The sequence below is a fragment of the Engystomops pustulosus genome, chromosome 5, assembly GCF_040894005.1.
Source record: "Engystomops pustulosus chromosome 5, aEngPut4.maternal, whole genome shotgun sequence".
NCBI classification, from domain to species: domain Eukaryota; kingdom Metazoa; phylum Chordata; class Amphibia; order Anura; family Leptodactylidae; genus Engystomops; species Engystomops pustulosus.
In genome coordinates, this window is record NC_092415.1 from 160,741,232 (window position 1) to 160,760,943 (window position 19,712).

Sequence of the window (19,712 nt, forward strand, 5' to 3'; positions counted from 1 at the left end):
ATTTAAAAAAACATCCCAAACTTTCAATGCCCAGCAGGATAATGTGCAAAATTATAAACATTTAAAGCATGTGAAATAATTCCAATTTACATGTTAAAACAAGGTCCATGACAGAAGAATCCTTCCTCTGCACCCCTGCAAGATATTAACAAAAGTTTCCAGAGGTCATCAGAGGTCCCCCCCACATTACCCAAATCAAACACAACTGGTGCCAATCAATTCTGCTACCTTGGGCTGCTCAAATTTTTGTTTGTGCTGCTTTTGTTTTGAAAATATTAATTAAATTGTTAATTTCAAAAGGTCAGCCAGCCCTCTCCCCCACATGAACCAAATGAAACAAAACTGGTGTCAAAATGGGGAAGCAAAAATTTTCATTTGTGCCACTATCGATTTTAAGGTATGTTTAGGTGATTACATTAGTTAAGGTGTTTAGGATGAACTGCTAAAAAAACAAACCTAGTGACACTTCTCTGGTTTGATCACCAGAGGGAGCTAGCAAACACATTGTACTTTGGAAGGAAAGAACTCTGATGACCTCTGGAAAAAATGATCAATACATTAAAGACGATAGTGGCACAAAATTTCTGCTGCAAAACCAGCACACATGTAACACAAAAGTTTTACACCAGATTTGTTTGATTCGGTTAATGTGGGGGGCTGACTGACCTTTTCACCTTTACAATTTCGTTAATATCTTCAAAACAACTGCAGCACAACAAAAATTTGAACAGCACAAACCAGCACAAACGTAGCAGAATTGATTGGTACCAGATTTGTTTGATTTAGGTAACGTGGGGGGGGGGGGCGGTTAACCTCAGGTGACCTATGGAAACTTTCATTAATATCTTAAAAATAATGGTGGCACAAACAAAAAATTTCTGCTGCACAAACCAGCACAAACGTAGCACATACGTTTGACACCAATTTTGTTAGACTTGAACAGGAGGGTGGGGGGGCAACTTCAGTCAGGGGCAAAAAGGACAAAAGTCGCTAAAATGAGACAATTAAACTAGCAGAAATAAAGATACATGTCCCCCAAGAAATCCCATCCCTGGTGCATGTACAGTACAGAACAGTGCTGTACTGTACAGCCATGGTCTGGGATTCGCAGACTGATCACGGTTGTGTGTCTCTAGTCTTACCACCAGCACCCTTGACAGTGCCCAGCTCTCCATGGGTGAGAAGGTGCACCAAGTTCTGTGGGACAATGCCTACAATGCACTAAAAAGCTCATTTGAAAAAAAATTTCAGTTAGTTCATCCTTGATAAGTTTTTAGGAATCCTGGAAAAACCCCTGTGGGCCAGGGCAGGGGCAACAAAAAGAAAAAATGAGCCCAACTCCAGCCCCCAGATCCAGGTCTTCAATGCTGCTGGAGATGTCACTAAGTATGTAGAACAAGGGGTTTCCCATCTAAGACACTGAAGACTAGGTGGCCACCAAGAGGTTGAAACCCCTGGGGGTTTAAAAGGAATCCTAAAGAAAAACCATTTAACCATGAATGTCCATAAGGTTCTGGCTGCATCACAAGCGTAATGACCCGGGTACCAGAGATCCTTATATAGTCAAGAAGAGACTTTCACACATAAAACAGGAGCAGTGAGGTGCAATACTATACTAAATACTATACTTATGTGAAAGAGGATTATATATTGTAGTTAATGTATAAAAGCATTTCAGTGTTTGGGATGTCAGACATCTCTCGCTCCATATACTGTATATACCTGTCCCTCATTTGCATCAGCTTGCTGGAAAGTGGATACTGGATGATGGAGAAAATATATTCATACATTCTGGACAGTTTTGCCAGTCATGAAAATTCTGAGTTACATCCAAGGTGATTATATGCAAATGAGCAGACACTTCATTACCGGCTGCGGGTCCCATTCCCTGGGAATCCTTTTAAGCTTATGACTGCTGTAGGTCAGATCAGTTATGGTGATTGAATACCTTGCTGAGATTGCTATGTGAGAAAGATTATAGAAAGCAGAGGTCACGTGAGCACAGAGCCAACAACATAGTCATAATAAGACTATGGGGGATATTTATTGTACTAGGCCGCAACAGCAATGAAGGACCATACAATATCCGAAAATATCCGATAATATCCAAAAACCACTTGGATAGTTAGTACCCGCAGCATCTATGATCACATCCTGTTTTAGCATTTCTATCCCCCTCCAGATGCTGTATTGTCCCATAAGATCACAACGTACAGGAACCATACTGTATTATACAGAATATATAATCTATGCAGACTCCATGCAAGATTACACGAGCAATGCACAAAGCACATCACAAGTCCTGGATTTTTAGGATACACAGAGGTTACTATAATGGTGGATTCTGCCCCCCTGGTACAGGGTGCGAGTGTGATGCCAGGAGGCACAATATGATATTGTCATCAAGCCTCTGACCCACACACAACAGCAGCAGTAAATCGAGGTGATGCAGGGAACCAGGAGAGGTGGATTTCATGGTGGAGGGGGGATCATCAGAAGGCAGCATTATACGGTGTGGTAGCCACTAATGAAGGTCCAATACACATCCAAGGGGGTATTATGTGTGGGTTTAGGGGCAAAGTAGGCTAGGTTGCAAAGTTTTTCATTGGGACACAACTTCTATACCTTGCTCCACATTCTGAAAATTTGGAAGTCCAATTTCTGTAAGGTCTTTCTTGAACACTCTCAGCCGACCTTGCATTAAATGGCAGGCCAAAACAGGGAAACATACAGCGACTTAGAGTTTTTTTGTTGAATATCCTGTCGTTTGCATAGATGGCATCTGCAGATGTCCCAAAATATCCTCCAGTACATGAACTAAGCCGTAAAAGCAGTTGTCGTAAAAGGGAAACTGTAAGCAGTTTTTACACCACTAAGTAACAGCACAAGTAGGGTGTGAAACTCAATGTCTAGCAATCCCTCTTTTATGTTAAAAATCACCCATTTAATTATAAATAAATGCATACAAAGTCATACATACATACATATGTTATAAAACTGAAAAGAGTCAATATTTGAGATAAGTAACACTGGGATGTCAAACTTTGAGCTCTATAACACCTACAACCATGCTTCTGGTGTAAATTTAAAGATGAGAATCTCAGGTTTCAAATTCCATCAGGATTGTGCTACAAAAACAGATACAAAAGCAGTTACAGACATAGTAAGGAATTCTTTATCTGCAGCTTGCAGTCCTTTAGAATTATATAGCTCAAAGAACCACAAGCCTGAGATTCTAATTTTTATTTTTAAGTGACAGCAGCAGCATAGTTCTAAGCTATAGAACCCAAGTTCGGGGCATCTGAAGTGAAGCTCCCCCTCTAGCCTCGCAGACCGACTCTTTTCAACTTGAACATAGAAGGGGGAATGCTAATAATAAAATGCTAAAAAAATATATCATACACTGCTTAAAGGGGGTTTTCCACCAAACATGTTAGGCCTTGTCTCAGTGATGAGACCCCCACAGATCAAGAGAATAGGGGGTCTGACGTACATCGGCAATCTCCATCAGCTCCATAGAGATGACAGGAGCAGACATGCGCGGCCATCTGCTCCACTCATCACAGGGAGCGACGAGGGGTCCAACGGAAGTACCTTGGACCCTGTCAGACCCCTGTTCTCATGATCACTGAGACCCCAACCGATCAGTAAGTTAGGCCCTCTCCTCTGGATAGGGCCTGACTTGTTTCGTGGGAAAACCCCTTTAGGGTGGATTTAGTTTAGTTGGATAAAAACTGTTACCAGGTCTCTTTTGATATATTTTGCAGAATATTTCTGATTTGAAGGGGTCAAGCCATGTGTTGCAGGTAGATGATGTTGCAACAGAGGAACAAAGGAGACAGGTGGTTCTGATACTTAACCCATTTCCCGTCAGACTGGCCTCTTACTCCCATATACAGAACAAGGCCTATACATTTCTATGGATTTATGCTAATTCATGCCCAGTCACACATATAACACAACTATTATACCCTTCACTCTTATCACTTCAGGCAGGACTGTCCTTACTCCTGATCGCTATCATCTTGTGGTTGGCCACTTCTTGAGGTCAGCAGGGTGAAGCTTTACTAAGTCATGAAGCAAAAACGTAAAATGTTCATTGAGGACATAGAAATACAAACACACAAAGTAGAGAATGTAATTAAAGTTTCTATAATGGCTGCTACACAAGGGAGAGGTGAAGGGCTCCTTCATCAATATATAGATATAGTTTTATCCATGTTCTAAACGCTGTTAATGAAATCAATGCTGGGACTTGTAGTAATGCAACCATCGAAGGGCCACCGCTCAAAGCCGCTGGAACCTAATGTAATTACACTAAGTAGCAATACTCCTTTATGAAGCAAATGGGGAACATAAGTCAGAGAAATAAGCTAATTACATATGTTAAAGTGAAGACTATTATAAGTGATATACTGTAACAAAATAGAAATCCAGACACACACATAGTCCAGTAAAAATGTAAGCGACACAATAGTTCAGTATTACAATTGCTCCATTATTATCTAATTACTAACTAAAATAGGTCATAAATGTTTAATCTCAAATTAAAACTCAAGAGTTGCGTGTGATGGGAAGATTATTGAGCTATAAGCAAGGAACAGACGGTAATGTAAGTGTGGCAGGAAAGCAATTACAGGTAAATTAGGCAATGAATGACATTGTTCATAGGCTTTACATGGAAATCATCCTGAATTTCTGTTACACCGGCAGAAGGGAGAATGAAAAAAATTAAAAGCTACAGGAATGCAAACCAGATTGAATAACACCAGCTCTGGAATAAAATATTAAAAAGGAATTCATAGTAAACCAGTCAATATGTATGTCAAGGGTTGAAGGATAGGGCTATTTTATAGTCGGCTTCTGGATAGGGCACTTTATATGGTGACCTTGTTCGGGGTGAAACTGCTGAATCTGATATTTCATCTCTCCTTGTCTTTGTGTTATGTTCTACAAAGTCAATGTCAATTATAAATGTCACATATAAGAGATAAAGTGACACAGATCCATAATAAACAAGGACTGGTAATTACATATATGTCACAATATATATTAATATGAACATTACTTGGAGGCACATCGAAAACATATGAGCAATAGCAGCTAAACACTTGCTCCACATGGGACATTTATACAGACGGTTAACTGGCAGCTAAAAACAAAGTATTTCCCAGGGCTGTGGTTAATATAATATCCATTACAACTATATCCAATCACAAAAGGTGAGTCATCTGACGCGCTTCAGGCGTTACATTAGTCTTTGCATACACAAAGTGAAATACAGCCTGAAATAAAAAGTATGTGATATGCAATCACATTTGGTGATAGGGGTTTTGCCACAAAACAAGTATCCACAGGGTAGGGCCTATCTTGCTGATCGGTGGGGGTTTCAGAGATGAGACCCCCCCACAGATCACGAGAACGGGGGTCTTGTGTACCCACATCAGGCCACTCGTTGCTCCTCGAGATGAGCGGAGCAGCTAGTCGCTCTGTGGAGCTGACGGAGATTGCTGAGTGCCGTTCTCGTTTTGTGGGAAAACCCCTTTACTCACTGATTCCCTCGCAAATGATGATCACATGTGTTACTGTGTGTATGACAGGCATGTCAGTTGTGTGTCCACAAAAAATGCAGACATGTGATATCTGTGTTAAGTGTGTATTGTATGCAACTCAATTTTTTTCACATCTGTATGTCATCCTTTTTTCCGCTAAAAAAATTGGATGGTTTCTAATGTATTTTCTCCCCTGCGCAATTGATTGTGGATAGATAAAAAACAGGCAGTATTCAGCTGTGCTAACCAGGGCAGGAAGTGGCTTCACCACCAAAGAAAGTGATAATAATATTTCTTTATTTATATGCGCACACAGATTACGCAGCGCTGCACAGATCCCTGTCCCCAATGGGGATCACAATGTAATCAACCTAGCAGTATGTATTGGAGTGTGGGAGTAAAACCACACAAACACAGAGAGAACATACAAACTCTTTGCAGATGTTGATCTGGGACTTGAACCCAGGTCCCCAGCGCTGCAAGGCTGTAGTGCTAACCACTGAGCCACCGTGATGAGCTCCTTTTATGACTGGTGGGCATGGAGTGTTAAATTATAAATGTTCAATGCCATTCTGGTTATTCTCTATGTGACTGACAGGGATAGCCAAGTGCTGTAATCAACTATTTATCATCAGTCCCACAAAGAGCAAATAGAGTGACAATATACATACATAGCAGTGGTATATTAGCCCCACGCAGCCATATTTATGTCCATTACAGCCCTCCTGTACAAATTAAAAATTATTTTACATTTTTTACAACAAAAATATGGCTATAAATGTAAATGTAGTTAATTTTCATGTAGGGCCCATTCTCAGTTTTACCTCTTAAATGCATACAGTCCCCTGCTATAGTAGTGTTGGGGTACACTTTTGGATATTGAAATATAAATATTTTTTAATGTTGGCTAAAAAAACAGGTCTGTAAATTGTATAGTAAACCCTATAAAAATCACACATTTTTGGAGTGTTTTTCTTTTCTGGACGGCATTTCTGTAGTGGTGCAGGTAAAGAAAAACCTTACCCGCTTCCACAACTTAAAATTGTCATGACACAATATGAGGTGAGAATCAGCATCTCTGTCCTGGAGCCATGTGGCCACTGAGGGGGTGGGCTGCTCAGCGCCATTTGCTGTATTCCCATGGCAGGCACAAGAATGGTGGCGCAGGAGAGAATCGGCAGATCAGTCACACATTCCAGCTGGCCCGGCCATGGAAAGCGCTCCCTTTCTGCACTAACAAAACTCTTCATTTTTCATCAAGAGTGTGGCGCTGCTTTCACAAGAAAGGCCCAACAAAGAAGAGGCAGCGAGATCTGTGAGACCTTGTTATCCACTGTGAGGAAATCAAACACTGGATGTCAGACAGAGCAGACTGAAAGAAGATGACAGTGGGGTCAATAAATCATAGGGGGTCACTGAAAGGTGTAGGCCCACTCAGAAAAATACATCTCAGTCACAATAATATGAAAGCATTCAGCCATGTAACAGCTTCAAATCTACGCCCCATGGCTTTTGAATTTTAGTCCTGGGAAACTAGAGGCAAGCGCCACCAAATATACATCTCCATATACATTACAGAGCGAGGGGAGAATGCTGGGCTCATTCCCAGGGGCACTGATCTCGCTTGTCAATAACCGATTCACCAAGCTAAATGTGCTTTTATTATCACATTTTTTGCCAAAATTCTTCTTAATTTGCACATGGATGTTAATTAAAAGAAGACAAATAATTTCCTACTTCCAAGCCCACGGTTTGGTTAATATGGACTCCCCCTGCCAGATAAAATGATTGAGCGTGGATTTCTTCATTTCCAGGGAGGCTTCTATGCCGGCGATCACTTACATGCCAGGTGCATAGTCCTCAGCACGGAGCTGCGCTACATTTTTAATAGTGAATTAAACTATGTTAAGTGTAGACATTGGGGCACATTTACTTACCCGGTCCAGTCGCGATCCAGCGGCGCGTTCTCTGCTCTGCATTCGGGTCCGGCCGGGATTTATGAATGTAGTTCTTCCGCCGTCCACCAGGTGGCGCTGCTGCGCTGAAAGTCATCTCATCGCGCCGGAATTCACCACCTCGGACCAAGTGAAGGTAAGCGCTCCCCAAGCGACACTTTTTCGGTTTTTAAATGCGGCGGTTTTTCCGAATACGTCGGGTTTTCGTTCGGCCACGCCCCCCGATTTCCGTCGCGCGCATGCCGGCGCCGATGCGCCACAATCCGATCGCGTGCGCCACAATCCCGGGGCAATTCAGGTACGATCGGCGCAAATCGGAAATATTCGCGTAACACGTCGGGAAAACGCGAATCGGGCCTTTAGTAAATGACCCCCATTATGTTAAAAATCTACTGACATATCTACTGGCTGATGATGGCTCCAGTTCTTTCCAAATGTTAAGTCACACTTCTTGTTACAGGAACCCCCACTATAGTTTTATCAGTAGCATGAAATATCTGCTGACAGCTGGGAGATAGTAACCTACTTTTAACCCAAATTCTTGCTGGCAGGGGTTCTGTGATACAGACTGGTGCTATTCTTTGTCTTTCTATGCTCATAGGAACTATGTATAGTATGTGTAGTACTAAAGCTTAGACTAGTCACATCTGTTCAACAGTCTTTGTAGTCATTTTTTATTATTGCCCCAAACTGGATAATATGATTTTTTTCCGTAACCAACAACCAAAAGACAGGATTATTGAGAGTCTAAGAGCAATGCGACATAAGACAAATTGACAGAATTAGCAGCCCTGGCTATCTGTTTAACCATACCTTTGTGGGGTCAGTAACAGCAGGACTGTGAAAAATGTATCTATATTCCAGGATTGGGTAATTGATCACAACCTAGAACTCCCAGAGTTTTATGAATGGGTATGTATTAGCTGTTACTTTATGTATTTAGAGAGCTAGGATAGATGTCAACTCTTACTCTGTGTCTTTTTATACATATGTTACATTGTAAGTCTATCTTTGGCTATGCCTGCCCAACAAAAACTTTATGCACTATGCACTTAGCTTTGTTAAATTGTACTCCTGGGTGTTTCTTTGGCTTGATGGCAATACATCTGCTTGGAGTCCTATTCTTCTATTTGATGCCATAGGAGGGACAAAATTGGTTTTGTTATATTCCAGGATTGTAGCTGGACTTGGAGCACTGTGTGAGATCTTGCTACGTGTGTCCGCCATGTCGTAGCAAGCTTGCGGCCGTATATACGTCCCCCAACGGTCGTGTGGATGTAGCCAAAGTGTTACCTTTAATGATAAGGGTGTATAGATGACATGTTCAGGGTAACAGGGTGTTGTTTAAGGTAACATTAATGTCTGGAAGATGAACCATATGTTTTATTGTATTTTCTTGTATTTTCTTGTAGCTTTTGTTTTTTATTTTATATTTCTGTTCATCAAAGGGAACCTCTGGGAACTTTTTTTTTGTTTACATTGTTTACAAAATCATCTGTCACAGTGAGAATCGTCACTATTAGGGCTGTGCTGGAACGGCCCAGATGTAGCCTCTGTGTACCGGTATCCCACTGATCACATGTTTTATCACACGTGACCAGGGTAGAACAGCTGCTGCATCAATACTCTGCACAGCGCTGTGTATGAGAAAAGGAGAAGACAGGACTGGTAAATACCTTTTCCCGCTGCCTGCAGTGGGGGATTCCACATTTGGCTGCCCAATTAGTGCCCCCGCTGTAATTATGCTATGGCGTTGGCTTTAGGAACCCAGATCCCCTGCCATTAATTCAATGTGGTCCAGAGCCAGTCATATACTACAGCAGTTACTCAGCGGGGAGGGGCTTTTCTGTGTTCACTGAAGAGACCTCAGTACTCCAAGCACAGCTACAATACTGGAATATACAATTTTCACAGTCCTGCTGCTACTATCACACACAACGCTTTGATTCAACAGCAATCTATGGCTGCTTTCCATCTCCATATGCAGTTTTACACGGCAAAAAGTTTTAGCACCTATCAGATTGGACTGATTTTTTTTCTGGATGAACACAGTTGGTTAGTCAATAATTTATGGTGGAAATGCTAGCCTGGCCACTACACAGAGAATGGAGCTGTTCTTGTGGGTTTGTTCTATGTTTTGATTCTGGCACGGTTCATAATCACCCAATCTGATTTTATGAGCAATGACAGATCATCAATATCACTAAGGCAAAAAAACATATCTGTTCCATCTGCAACACAACCCCCACATACCTATGCCATGTCTAAGGTGCCTATATGCCCTCTCAAGCCATTACAATTGTGTACAGCTATGCCCCTGGAATATAAAAAATGATGTCTCCAGGGTTTGACAGAATCCTGTAACTAACATAAAGTCCATTTAGTATTTATAAATGTTTCACAGATCTTAAAGGAAATCTACTATCAGAATCCATCATGATAAACCAGGGACACTTACTCATTGATCCAGGCACTGTGACTTTGTCCCTGGCCTCCTTCCTCCTAAAATGAACTTTTACAATTATGCTACAGGAACAGAAGGGCTCTGGGGGTGTCACCAGAGCATCTCTGTGTGCTGCAGCTTCACAGGCTGTTAAACTCTGCACAGTTTAACAGCCTGTGAAGCTGCAGCATGGAGGGGCTCTAGGGCATTATTTTAAAAATTGATTGATTTTAGAAGGAGGCCATGGATAACAAATATAGGAAGAAAGAGTCTGGATCTATGAGTAAATGTCCCTGGTTTATGATAATTTTGATGGTAGATTCCCTATAAGGATCCGTCTGTATATACTGCAGTGTGAGCAATTTTCATATAATTTACCAAAGAGAACATACAATCTTTTCACCTGTCATCTGTAATATTAATATTAACATTACATGACTAACATAAGCATAATTTGGTTCCAAGCAAGTCCATCTATTGTTCCTGGGAAGTAATAATCAGCTAATCTGATTTAGTACAATATAGCTGTATAATCATAGAAGATTTGCCAGATTCAAATACTATATCATTTTCCCATCTAGAACAGAGAAGTGACTGACTCTGCGCCAGTATAATTAGCATAGCCATGGAGAGCATGAAATACATCTCAGGCAAAAATACTATTTTCATAATGAAAATGTGACTGGTGCCCAAAACATGACAGATGTGATACTATGTGGCAATATAACATGGGCCTCTAGGATTACAGGGAATATTCTCTGACTAGAATAAAGCGATGTGATAGTTATATCAAATTACTATGAATTCCTTCATCTACTATTTATTACCCATATACTCTTCATTTCTATTCCATTTTATAAGTGGACCTGTAAAGGTGGTTATGAAGGCTTATTCAATAAATACATTATGAATGGATAGAACATTTCCCCCTTTTTTTCCTTCCAGGGATATTATTGTTCACTTCCATGAGCTGAAAACCTGTATAGACCTAACGCTTCCAACGCTTGACTACAGTTTTGCAGCAGTGCCTACAGGGGGTCTGAAGTAGCCAGACACACACCCCCTGTCTCATCATTGGTTCAAGCTGTGGCTCTCTGTAGTACTGTCTCCTCTGATTGGCTCAAGGGTTGGGCTGTATGAATATTATAGCCCATACAACTCTGGAATCACTTCCTACATCTGGTACTACCGTAGAATCAGCTTCTTGGTGAATGGAGGTTGTGTCCTTTCTGCCTGCTTTCAATCTGTGATTTAAGGACCTTTGGCGGACCTTCAAAAGTCCTGAAATGGCTCTTGTGTACATGTGTATTATGAGCAGGACAGATGTACAAGGATTTCATGAGTGAAGTCCCTCCTTAGTATAAAATCTAGAAGGCATGGGCCCCAGGCCCACAAGAATATGAAAGTTATCCAGGATGTCAATGAAATAGAGATATGATTTCCATTACAACAAGGGCAGAATGACAATTAAGTACAGATTACTAAACCACAGGAAAAGAAAAGACGATTGTCAGGTAACTGCCATACATAGAGGTCTGGGAAAATATCCTCCCTAAAAATAGGTGGGGATAGATTTTTAGGTTTGCATTATACGGAAGGATATTGTCCCCTTATACTACAATCCAGGGTTATAGGAGACAGCACTGACGGTGGTGGGAGACCGGAGTGTAGATGGAAGTATAGGTTACACCTAGCACCACCGAACCTTATCTTCTGTCTATCCAACTGACTATTGCCTATTAATGATGTTAGGGGCAACACTACTCCTAATTTTTATTAATAAATGAAATAACAAAGGTTCTTTTAAACACCTTTCACAGACAGTACTATAAAGGGTGTATTTTCTTCACTGCTCTAGAGTTGAATGGAGCGACGAGGGGTCCAATGGAGGTACCTGGGACCCCACCGAAGCCCTTGTTCTTGTGATCTGTCTCATCACTAAGACCCCCACCGATCAGCAAGTTAGGTCTTAACCTGTGGATTGAGCCTAACTTGTTTGGTGGGAAAACCCCTTTAACAGCCAAACTGGTTCAACCTGAGACAATGGGCCCGATAGAGGACATATGCAACATTAAGTCTTTCTGACAAAGGTATGGGTCAATAGATGTTTTCCTGAAGTATACATTCAAAGGTAAAAAATAATGGCTTTAGGTGAAATAACTATAGAGGACATTGGGCTGGTACTTTAGTATATACTGGAGTGTGCAGAATATTTGGCCACGTGTTGACCGCTACTAATATACAGAAAGGGGAAAAGTCTTCAGTAATAAATCACAGCGTGTGTAGCGGATTAAGGGGGAGGCGGTGTTGACTTATCTTAATAGTGTAATAATGACAGCCATGCAATCAATGATATATGGTTATGTCTTGTGGAATGGGACCACACACAAGTAACTGTGATAAGAGAGTACAGTATGAATGAATTCACAGAGAGAAAACCTCAGGGCAGTCAATGCAGAACAGAGGATAGTTTTACTGTTTCTCTGTTTATGCCATCTATCAATGTCATACATGAGAGCCTATTCACTTCTAAGCCTAGGACTAGGGATGAAGAGGAGGTCAGCAATGCTGACTTACTTTAAGGGGAGATTTTTTTCAATTTATTTTTTATGTGATTATGGTAATAATCCCTTTGGTTTGAAGAATTCCACTCAGGTCCTTAAATCTGCAATATTTAGTTACATCTTAGACTTACTCGGGAAACATTGTTCATCACCCAAAGCCCATTGTTGTGTTACATTATAATTTAGAGTACTTTTAAAACACATATAAATTCTCCAGCCAATTATATTAAGATACAGGAATAAAGACATCACTGTTAGAATATATCCGTGTATACATGGATTTTTAACCTTGTATACAATATTTCTACCAACAGCAATCCAGTATTTTTGCTTATTTTCTCTTTCTTTTTATTGTTTTTTTTTCAGATATCACACATATATCTTTTTACCTAAAGTTGATCACAATCCAAAAATACTAAAAACCTACCTATGTCCTCTATTCATTTCCAGAATAAGATGGGCTCTTAGTGTGTGGCCCTTGAAACAAATTAAGCAGGGTATTAGTTTATGTTTTTTGGGTGGAGATACGACTTTGGAATGAAATCAGAGGATAATCTACTTAATCATAATCCAATTAATATGCCAGTGTAAACAGCAAAATAAATATTTATATCGGAAGGTAGTCAAGAAATGCAAATTATTGCCCTAGTAAAAGTATAAACGAAATGTGAATAGGAAAGAAAGTAAGCAGTGTTACTCACCAAAATATCCAGACAGGCAGCTTTTAGAAGAGTGATCTGATCTGCAATGGTCAGACTTGTAAATCCAGGTAACCGCTTTGCAAATTCCACTATTTTAATAATGCACTTTGTTGCTAGTTCGCTAAATTTATCCCATAGACCGAGGTCTAGTCGTACACGGTGATCCGCACTGGAGTTCTGATGACACAAAGAGAACAAAGTGTATTAGTTATACGGCAACTAGTCTAGAATTATCTTCTATACCTACGTTTTATAAGCCAGGGCATTTGCGTTATGTAATATACACAACTTTATATTTTGATGCATGTTTAGCATGAATGCAAGGAAGACGTCCAGCATCCATGTTAAACATGTCTATAGGATTACATTAGCCCAACAGAAGGCAACAGAGTGTTGTTCTGCATCCGGCTGGCATACATCAACATACAGCAAAAACATAAGACATATACCTTGGGGTCATTACATTAAACAGGGCTCATTAATGTGAAAGAAAGCAGAACCTTACACATACTCAGAACTGATACCATGTATGTATGGTATGACATGTTAATCCAATCACATAGTTCTTCATGCAGTATGAAATATCCCTAAGAAACCCTTAACACACTGCTGCTGAAAGATCAGTCATTTGTATTATGATACACATACCATTTTAAAAACATAGGAGGGAAGGGGGAAGGAGGGAGAAAGGGGGCGTGGTCATATGAAAATGAGTCCGTCCAAAAAATTAAGGAGGGTGCGCTAAAATGTGGTGCGCAGTTTAGACCTGCTAATAGCAGGTCTAAAAGTAGTACTCGACAATCTTATACTGCGACAGATTTATTATCACAATGATAAATCTGGTGCAGCACAAGGCTAGTGGTGACCAGCTCTGCACTGCCAGTGCACGAGACACATTAATGAATTCAGTATGAAATAAAGACAATAGAGGTACAAAAGGGCTCCTTGGAAGTATCAGCAACTCTAACCGAAGAAGACAACCCTTATCAGTTTTGTAACTTTGCAAAACTTTTTGTATCTTTTGTAACTTTCTAGCAATGTTCCATCATTCCTTCCATGGTCCTTCTACAACTCAGTACCAAGTAGATCTGAAGACCCTCCCAAGGTGCAGCAGTATTTCCCTACCTCCAAGAAAGTTGATACACATCTTTAACGAGTGACATATGGTACATAGAAGTAATAATATAATTTCATCTGACTTGCAGAGCAGAGCTGTCCAACCATTGACCCTTGGTCTTTTGTTTGGTTCCTGCCTAGAGCTCTCCCCACAGGATTTTTCTAGTAAAGTCATTTTTGGCTACACAGGATTCAAGCTTGAGATTATGTACCAAATATACAGCCCACCTCATAAAAATTTTGAAAGGGAACAAAGGCAGAAAGGGTGAGGGTTGGGGCAGCTGAAGTTGGGTCAATCACAGCAGTTATGGAGTCAGTCAGTTATGACATCAAGAGTGATTGGTGTGCTGAATGGCTAAATGTGAAAGGCACAACCTTCCAGGATATAAGAGATGCAAAGATATAAAAGTTGTAAAAATAAGAATACAAAAGTAATAAACCATTGTTAGTAGTTTAAAGACACACGATTTATGATGTGATGTTTGAATGCGTCATTTACTAGAAGAACAATGCCAATTGTAGATTTTAATATAAGAGCAATAAAAGCCTAAGCTACTTTCCATGCCTTGCAGAATTCATCAATTATATGGGTATCTACATGAAAATGTCTGCACTATACCTGCAGCCAAACATATTAAAAGTAATTTTTATGGATGAGCAACTACAAGTATTTTGAAATTACACAAAATGTTTTAAAATAGTTTCTAAAATTATTTTTTTTACGTTGAATCAATTTTATTGAACATTGTAAAATGAAAACTCACAATACATTAGAAAAATCTTACATTAGTCAACAGGTAACATACAATGTATGGTAAACATATATCCAGGACATACACTTAACCTTCAGTGAGACCCTAAATGAGTAGAAAAACCTTCCGAGTGGATAGGAGAGCAGACTCCACAACAAAACTCTGAAGAGTGTATATCATTTAACCTCCTTATCCCTCCCCCTAGAGCAGGGGTCTCAAACTCAATTTACCTGGGGGCCGCTGGAGGTAGATCCTGGGTAAGGCTGGGCCGCATCAAGTTTTCCACACAAAATGCGCTTACAAAATATCATTATTCAGATTCAAATGTCATGGCGTCTCCCAGCGCAAGGAAAGCCCCGAGCTGGGAGACGTGTTTTCTCTATGAACGCGTCCTGTGCACCGAGGGGTCCCAAGCTCCTACCGCACTGAGCCCAGTCAGGGGCTCAGTGCGAAATTTGATAATATGTTCAATGATATCATTTTTAGGACTGTACGACCTTTTGATCACTTTTTATAGATTTTTTTATAGTTTTCAAAATGGCAAAAAAGTGCCATTTTCGACTTTGGGCGCTATTTTCCGTAACGGGGTAAAACGCATTGTAAAAAACGTTATTATATTTTGATAGATCGGGCATTTTCGGACGCGTCGATACCTAATGTGTTTATGATTTTTACTGTTTATTTATATTTATGTCAGTTCTAGGGAAAGGGGGGTGATTTGAAATTTAATTTTTTTTTATTCTAATTTTTTTTTTTAAAACTTTTTTTTATTTTTATTTATACTATTTTTCAGACTCCCTAGGGTTCTTTAACCCTAGGTTGTCTGATCGATCCTACCATATACTGCCATACTACAGTATGGCAGTATAAGGGGATTTTCCTCCTCATTCATTACAATGTGCTATCAGCACATTGTAATGTAGGGGTTAAAACGAAATAGCCTCGGGTCTTCGGAAGACCCGAGGCTACCATGGAGACGGATCGCCGCCCCCCGATGACGTCACGGGGAGCGGCGATCCCAGGTAAGATGGCGGCGCCCATGCGCCGCTATCTGTTTGAGGCTGTCGGCAGCTTTGCCGGCAGCCCACGCTGTAAAAACACCCGCGATCGGTGCTACCACAGTTGGCCCGCGGGCCGCGAGTTTGAGACCCCTGCCCTAGAGGCACGTTACCCTCTACCTTACAAAATAGGACAAGGCTTAGTTCCACAGATCGCAGTAAGTTGTGCCCCTGGAATGAGCATGCTGAGAAAGTATAAAATTATTTTTTTTAATAAAGATTTTTTATAGAACATTTTCAGCATATTTACACACACATACCGCCCTTTTCCCTCCCCCACCCTCTAGCCGACAAGTTTCTAAAATGATTAGTTAAAATAGTAGTTATTAACCTCTTCACGGTCAGCGTCCGATATATCGGACGCTGAGCTCAGTGACTTAGCGCTCAGCGTCCGATATATCGGACGCTGAGCTGATGCCGGTTCAGCTCAAGATCTGAGCTGAACCGGCATCGGGAAACACGGGGTGCCGGCTGTGACTGATAGCCGGCACCCCAGTGTAACACCCGCGATCGGAGTTGTCTCCGATCGCGGGTGCTAAACCCGTTAAATGCCGCGGTCAGCGCGACCGCGGCATCTAACATGTATCTGGGGGGTCTTTCCCCCACGATCGGCCCCCCCGAACCGTTTTCGGGGTGCGCCGATCGTTGCTATAGTAACTCTGGGGTCCGATCTGGACCCCAGAATTACCTGCAAGAATTGCCAGTAAGATGGCGTCTGTGACGTCATCTTACTGGCACAGTGCCAGCCTATGCAAGTGTATAGGCTGACACTGATAATACTCTGCAATACATCAGTATTGCAGAATATTATCATGAAGAAGCAATCAGATGATTGCTTCTTCATGTCCCATGGTGGAAAAAGTGAAAAAGTAAAAAAAAAAGTTATTCAATAAAAAAATAAAGTCATAAATCACTAAAAATGCCCCAAACCCCCAAAACATATAAAGAGACATATAACTCAAAAAAAAGTCTAAATCATAACACAAACCCCACATATATAGTATCACCGCGTCCGTAACAACCCGTAGAATAAAAGTAAATCATTATTGAACCCGCATGATAAACACCGTAAAAAAAAACTGTTATAAACCCTCCAAAAATTATCATTTTTACCTTTTCAATCCCACAAAAAATGCTATAAAATGTGATCAAAAAACCATATGTACTCAGACATGATACTGGTGCAAAGTACAACATGTCCCGCAAAAAACAAGCCATCAACCAGCTCCGTAGCCAAAAAAGTAACAATGTTATGCCACTTGGAAGACGGCAATACATAAATGATAGATTTTTCCCCACATTAGGGTTTTGTTTGACAAATTTAGTAAAACATAAGAAAATATATTCATGTCTGGTATCCCCGTAATCGTATCGACCCATAGAATAAAGATAACAGGATTATTAGTCTATACGGTGAACACCAAAAAAAAAAGAAGTAAAAAATCCAGTACAGAATTGATGCTTTTCTACTCCTGTCCTCAAAAAAAGTTCCTAAATTTTCAACAATATGTGATACAAACCCCAAAATGGTAACACTGGAAAAAGCATCTCATCCCGCAAAAAAAATGGCATCACATGGCCCCAATAACGAAAAAGCGAAAATTTTATAGCCTTCAATAGGGGCCAATGAGGAAACTAAAATCCTGGCAGCTGCAGGGCCCTCCTTCCCTTCTGCACCTCGCTGTGCCCCCATAACACAAGTCACAGCCACATGTGGGGGGTCTTTGTACTCAGGAGAAATTGCAGAACAAATTGTATGGTGGGTTTTCTCTTTTTATATTTTGGAAATGTGTAAGTTTTTGTGCCAAATGAACGTATAAGGGAACAATATGACCATTCTAAATTTCACCTCCATTTTGATTCAATTACTATGAAGATCTCAAGGGGTTAACAATCTTCGTAAAAGCTGTTTCTGATAGCTTGAGGGGTGCAGATTTGAAAATGGGTTGGTTATATAGGGGGTTTTGATGCTAAATATGTAAAATTTCATTCAAAACTGTATTTATCCCCAAAATAGTCAATTCTGAAAATCCGGAAAAGCGATATTCTATTTGCAAGCTGCGTGACATCAAAATAAATTATCCAGACATTTCAAAAATTATGCAAATGTAAAGTAGACAAATGGGAAATGTTATTCAGCAACTTATTTAGGTGGTAAATCGATCTGTCTGAAAACGCAATGATTTTGAATTTCGAAAATGGCAAATTTTTCCAAAAATTCATCATATTTTCTTTTTTTTTGTAAATAAACGCAAAACTTATCTGCCAAAATTTACCACTAAAATGAAGAACAACATGTGGGGAAAAAACTATCTCAGAATCGCTTTGATAAGTAACAGTGTTCAAAAGTTATAACCGTATAAAGAGACGCAAGTCAGAATCCAAAAAATCGGGCTGAGCCTTAAGCTACAAAATGGCTGCTTCCTTAAGGGGTTAACTAACCAAGATGGGTTTTGAAATATTGATTAGCAAAAGTATCTGCAGACAAGGTGACACAGATATCCATAAAGGGGTTGCCCTTTATGGGACCTTTTTCTATATGGGCCCAAAGGGGGTGTGAAAATGACAAAGAACTTACTATCTCCAGCACTCGGGTCTCTACAAGGTAACTCAGTGGAGACATTGAATGTGCAAACCCACTACTGCCTGCAGGTGTGGCTGTAGCAGGTACATCCTGCAATGGGCGGGATTGCATTACTAGGTGCGTGGTTAAGTGTGCCGGCAGTCACTAACCTTGTTGGACAGATAGCACTTCACTTCGCTAGCTTCCTTAAGTACTTATAAGTACTTAAAGCCTAATAGCCGCCAGTCTTTACCAGAGCCCGCTATAAGGCAGGATGGATTTTGCAGCCAGGGACTTGCAGGACGCTTAGCCTGTAGGGAAGCAGCAGATGGTGAAAAGCTGTGACAGGTAGTGACTGTATCTAGACCTAGGACAGGACTAGCAGATGGCGGAATAGAACTGGGCGTCAGAGGCTGGATCAAAAACAAATTGCTTAGTAGATCACCAACACTGGGCCCACACACTGCATTAAACAGCAGCAAGCAGAAGGCTGCAGCACATAGCAGAGACCTAATACTCTAGCAAGGTGCAAAGATCCAGGAAACAGATTTATAGCCCATCCCACAGAGCAGATCATGTGACCACAATAGGAAGTTCCAGGATATAACTGCAATGCTAAGCACCAGTCACCAGAGGGAGCTCAGCAAGCAATCCAAAATACTCGCCACCAAAGGGAGTCATGACAGCGAGTAGTCTGCACACTGGCCACTAGCCCATCACTAGCTCAGAGTTGAATACATAAACAGAGGGAGAGAAGTAATAAGAGATTAGTCACTCTGCATAGACACACACTATACAGGCTAGAATACAGTATTCCTGCATAACAGAGAGTTAAAAGTTGTTACTAAGTGGAAGCTTTACAGCCTGATTATTTACAAACTAAGCAGATTTTTTTAACAGTGAATATTATAATCATGTTTACAACACGTCGCCAGACAATACTAAAAATCATCTCAATGATTATGGTATAAAGCTACACTTTATACAGCTGATGGTTGAGCCTTCATC

At 40.6% G+C, this 19,712-nt stretch overlaps 1 protein-coding gene across 7 annotated transcripts in view; it reads right to left on the reverse strand.

Moving 5' to 3' along the window:
- RARB (retinoic acid receptor beta) overlaps nucleotides 1-19,712 on the reverse strand; it is a 474,419-nt gene that overhangs the window by 20,724 nt on the left and 433,983 nt on the right. For all 7 annotated transcript variants that reach the window (XM_072153615.1, XM_072153613.1, XM_072153614.1 and 4 more), the window contains one exon: nucleotides 13,216-13,392. In XM_072153615.1, coding sequence (XP_072009716.1) covers nucleotides 13,216-13,392 — 177 coding nt within the window. The remainder of the gene's footprint in view (nucleotides 1-13,215; nucleotides 13,393-19,712) is intronic.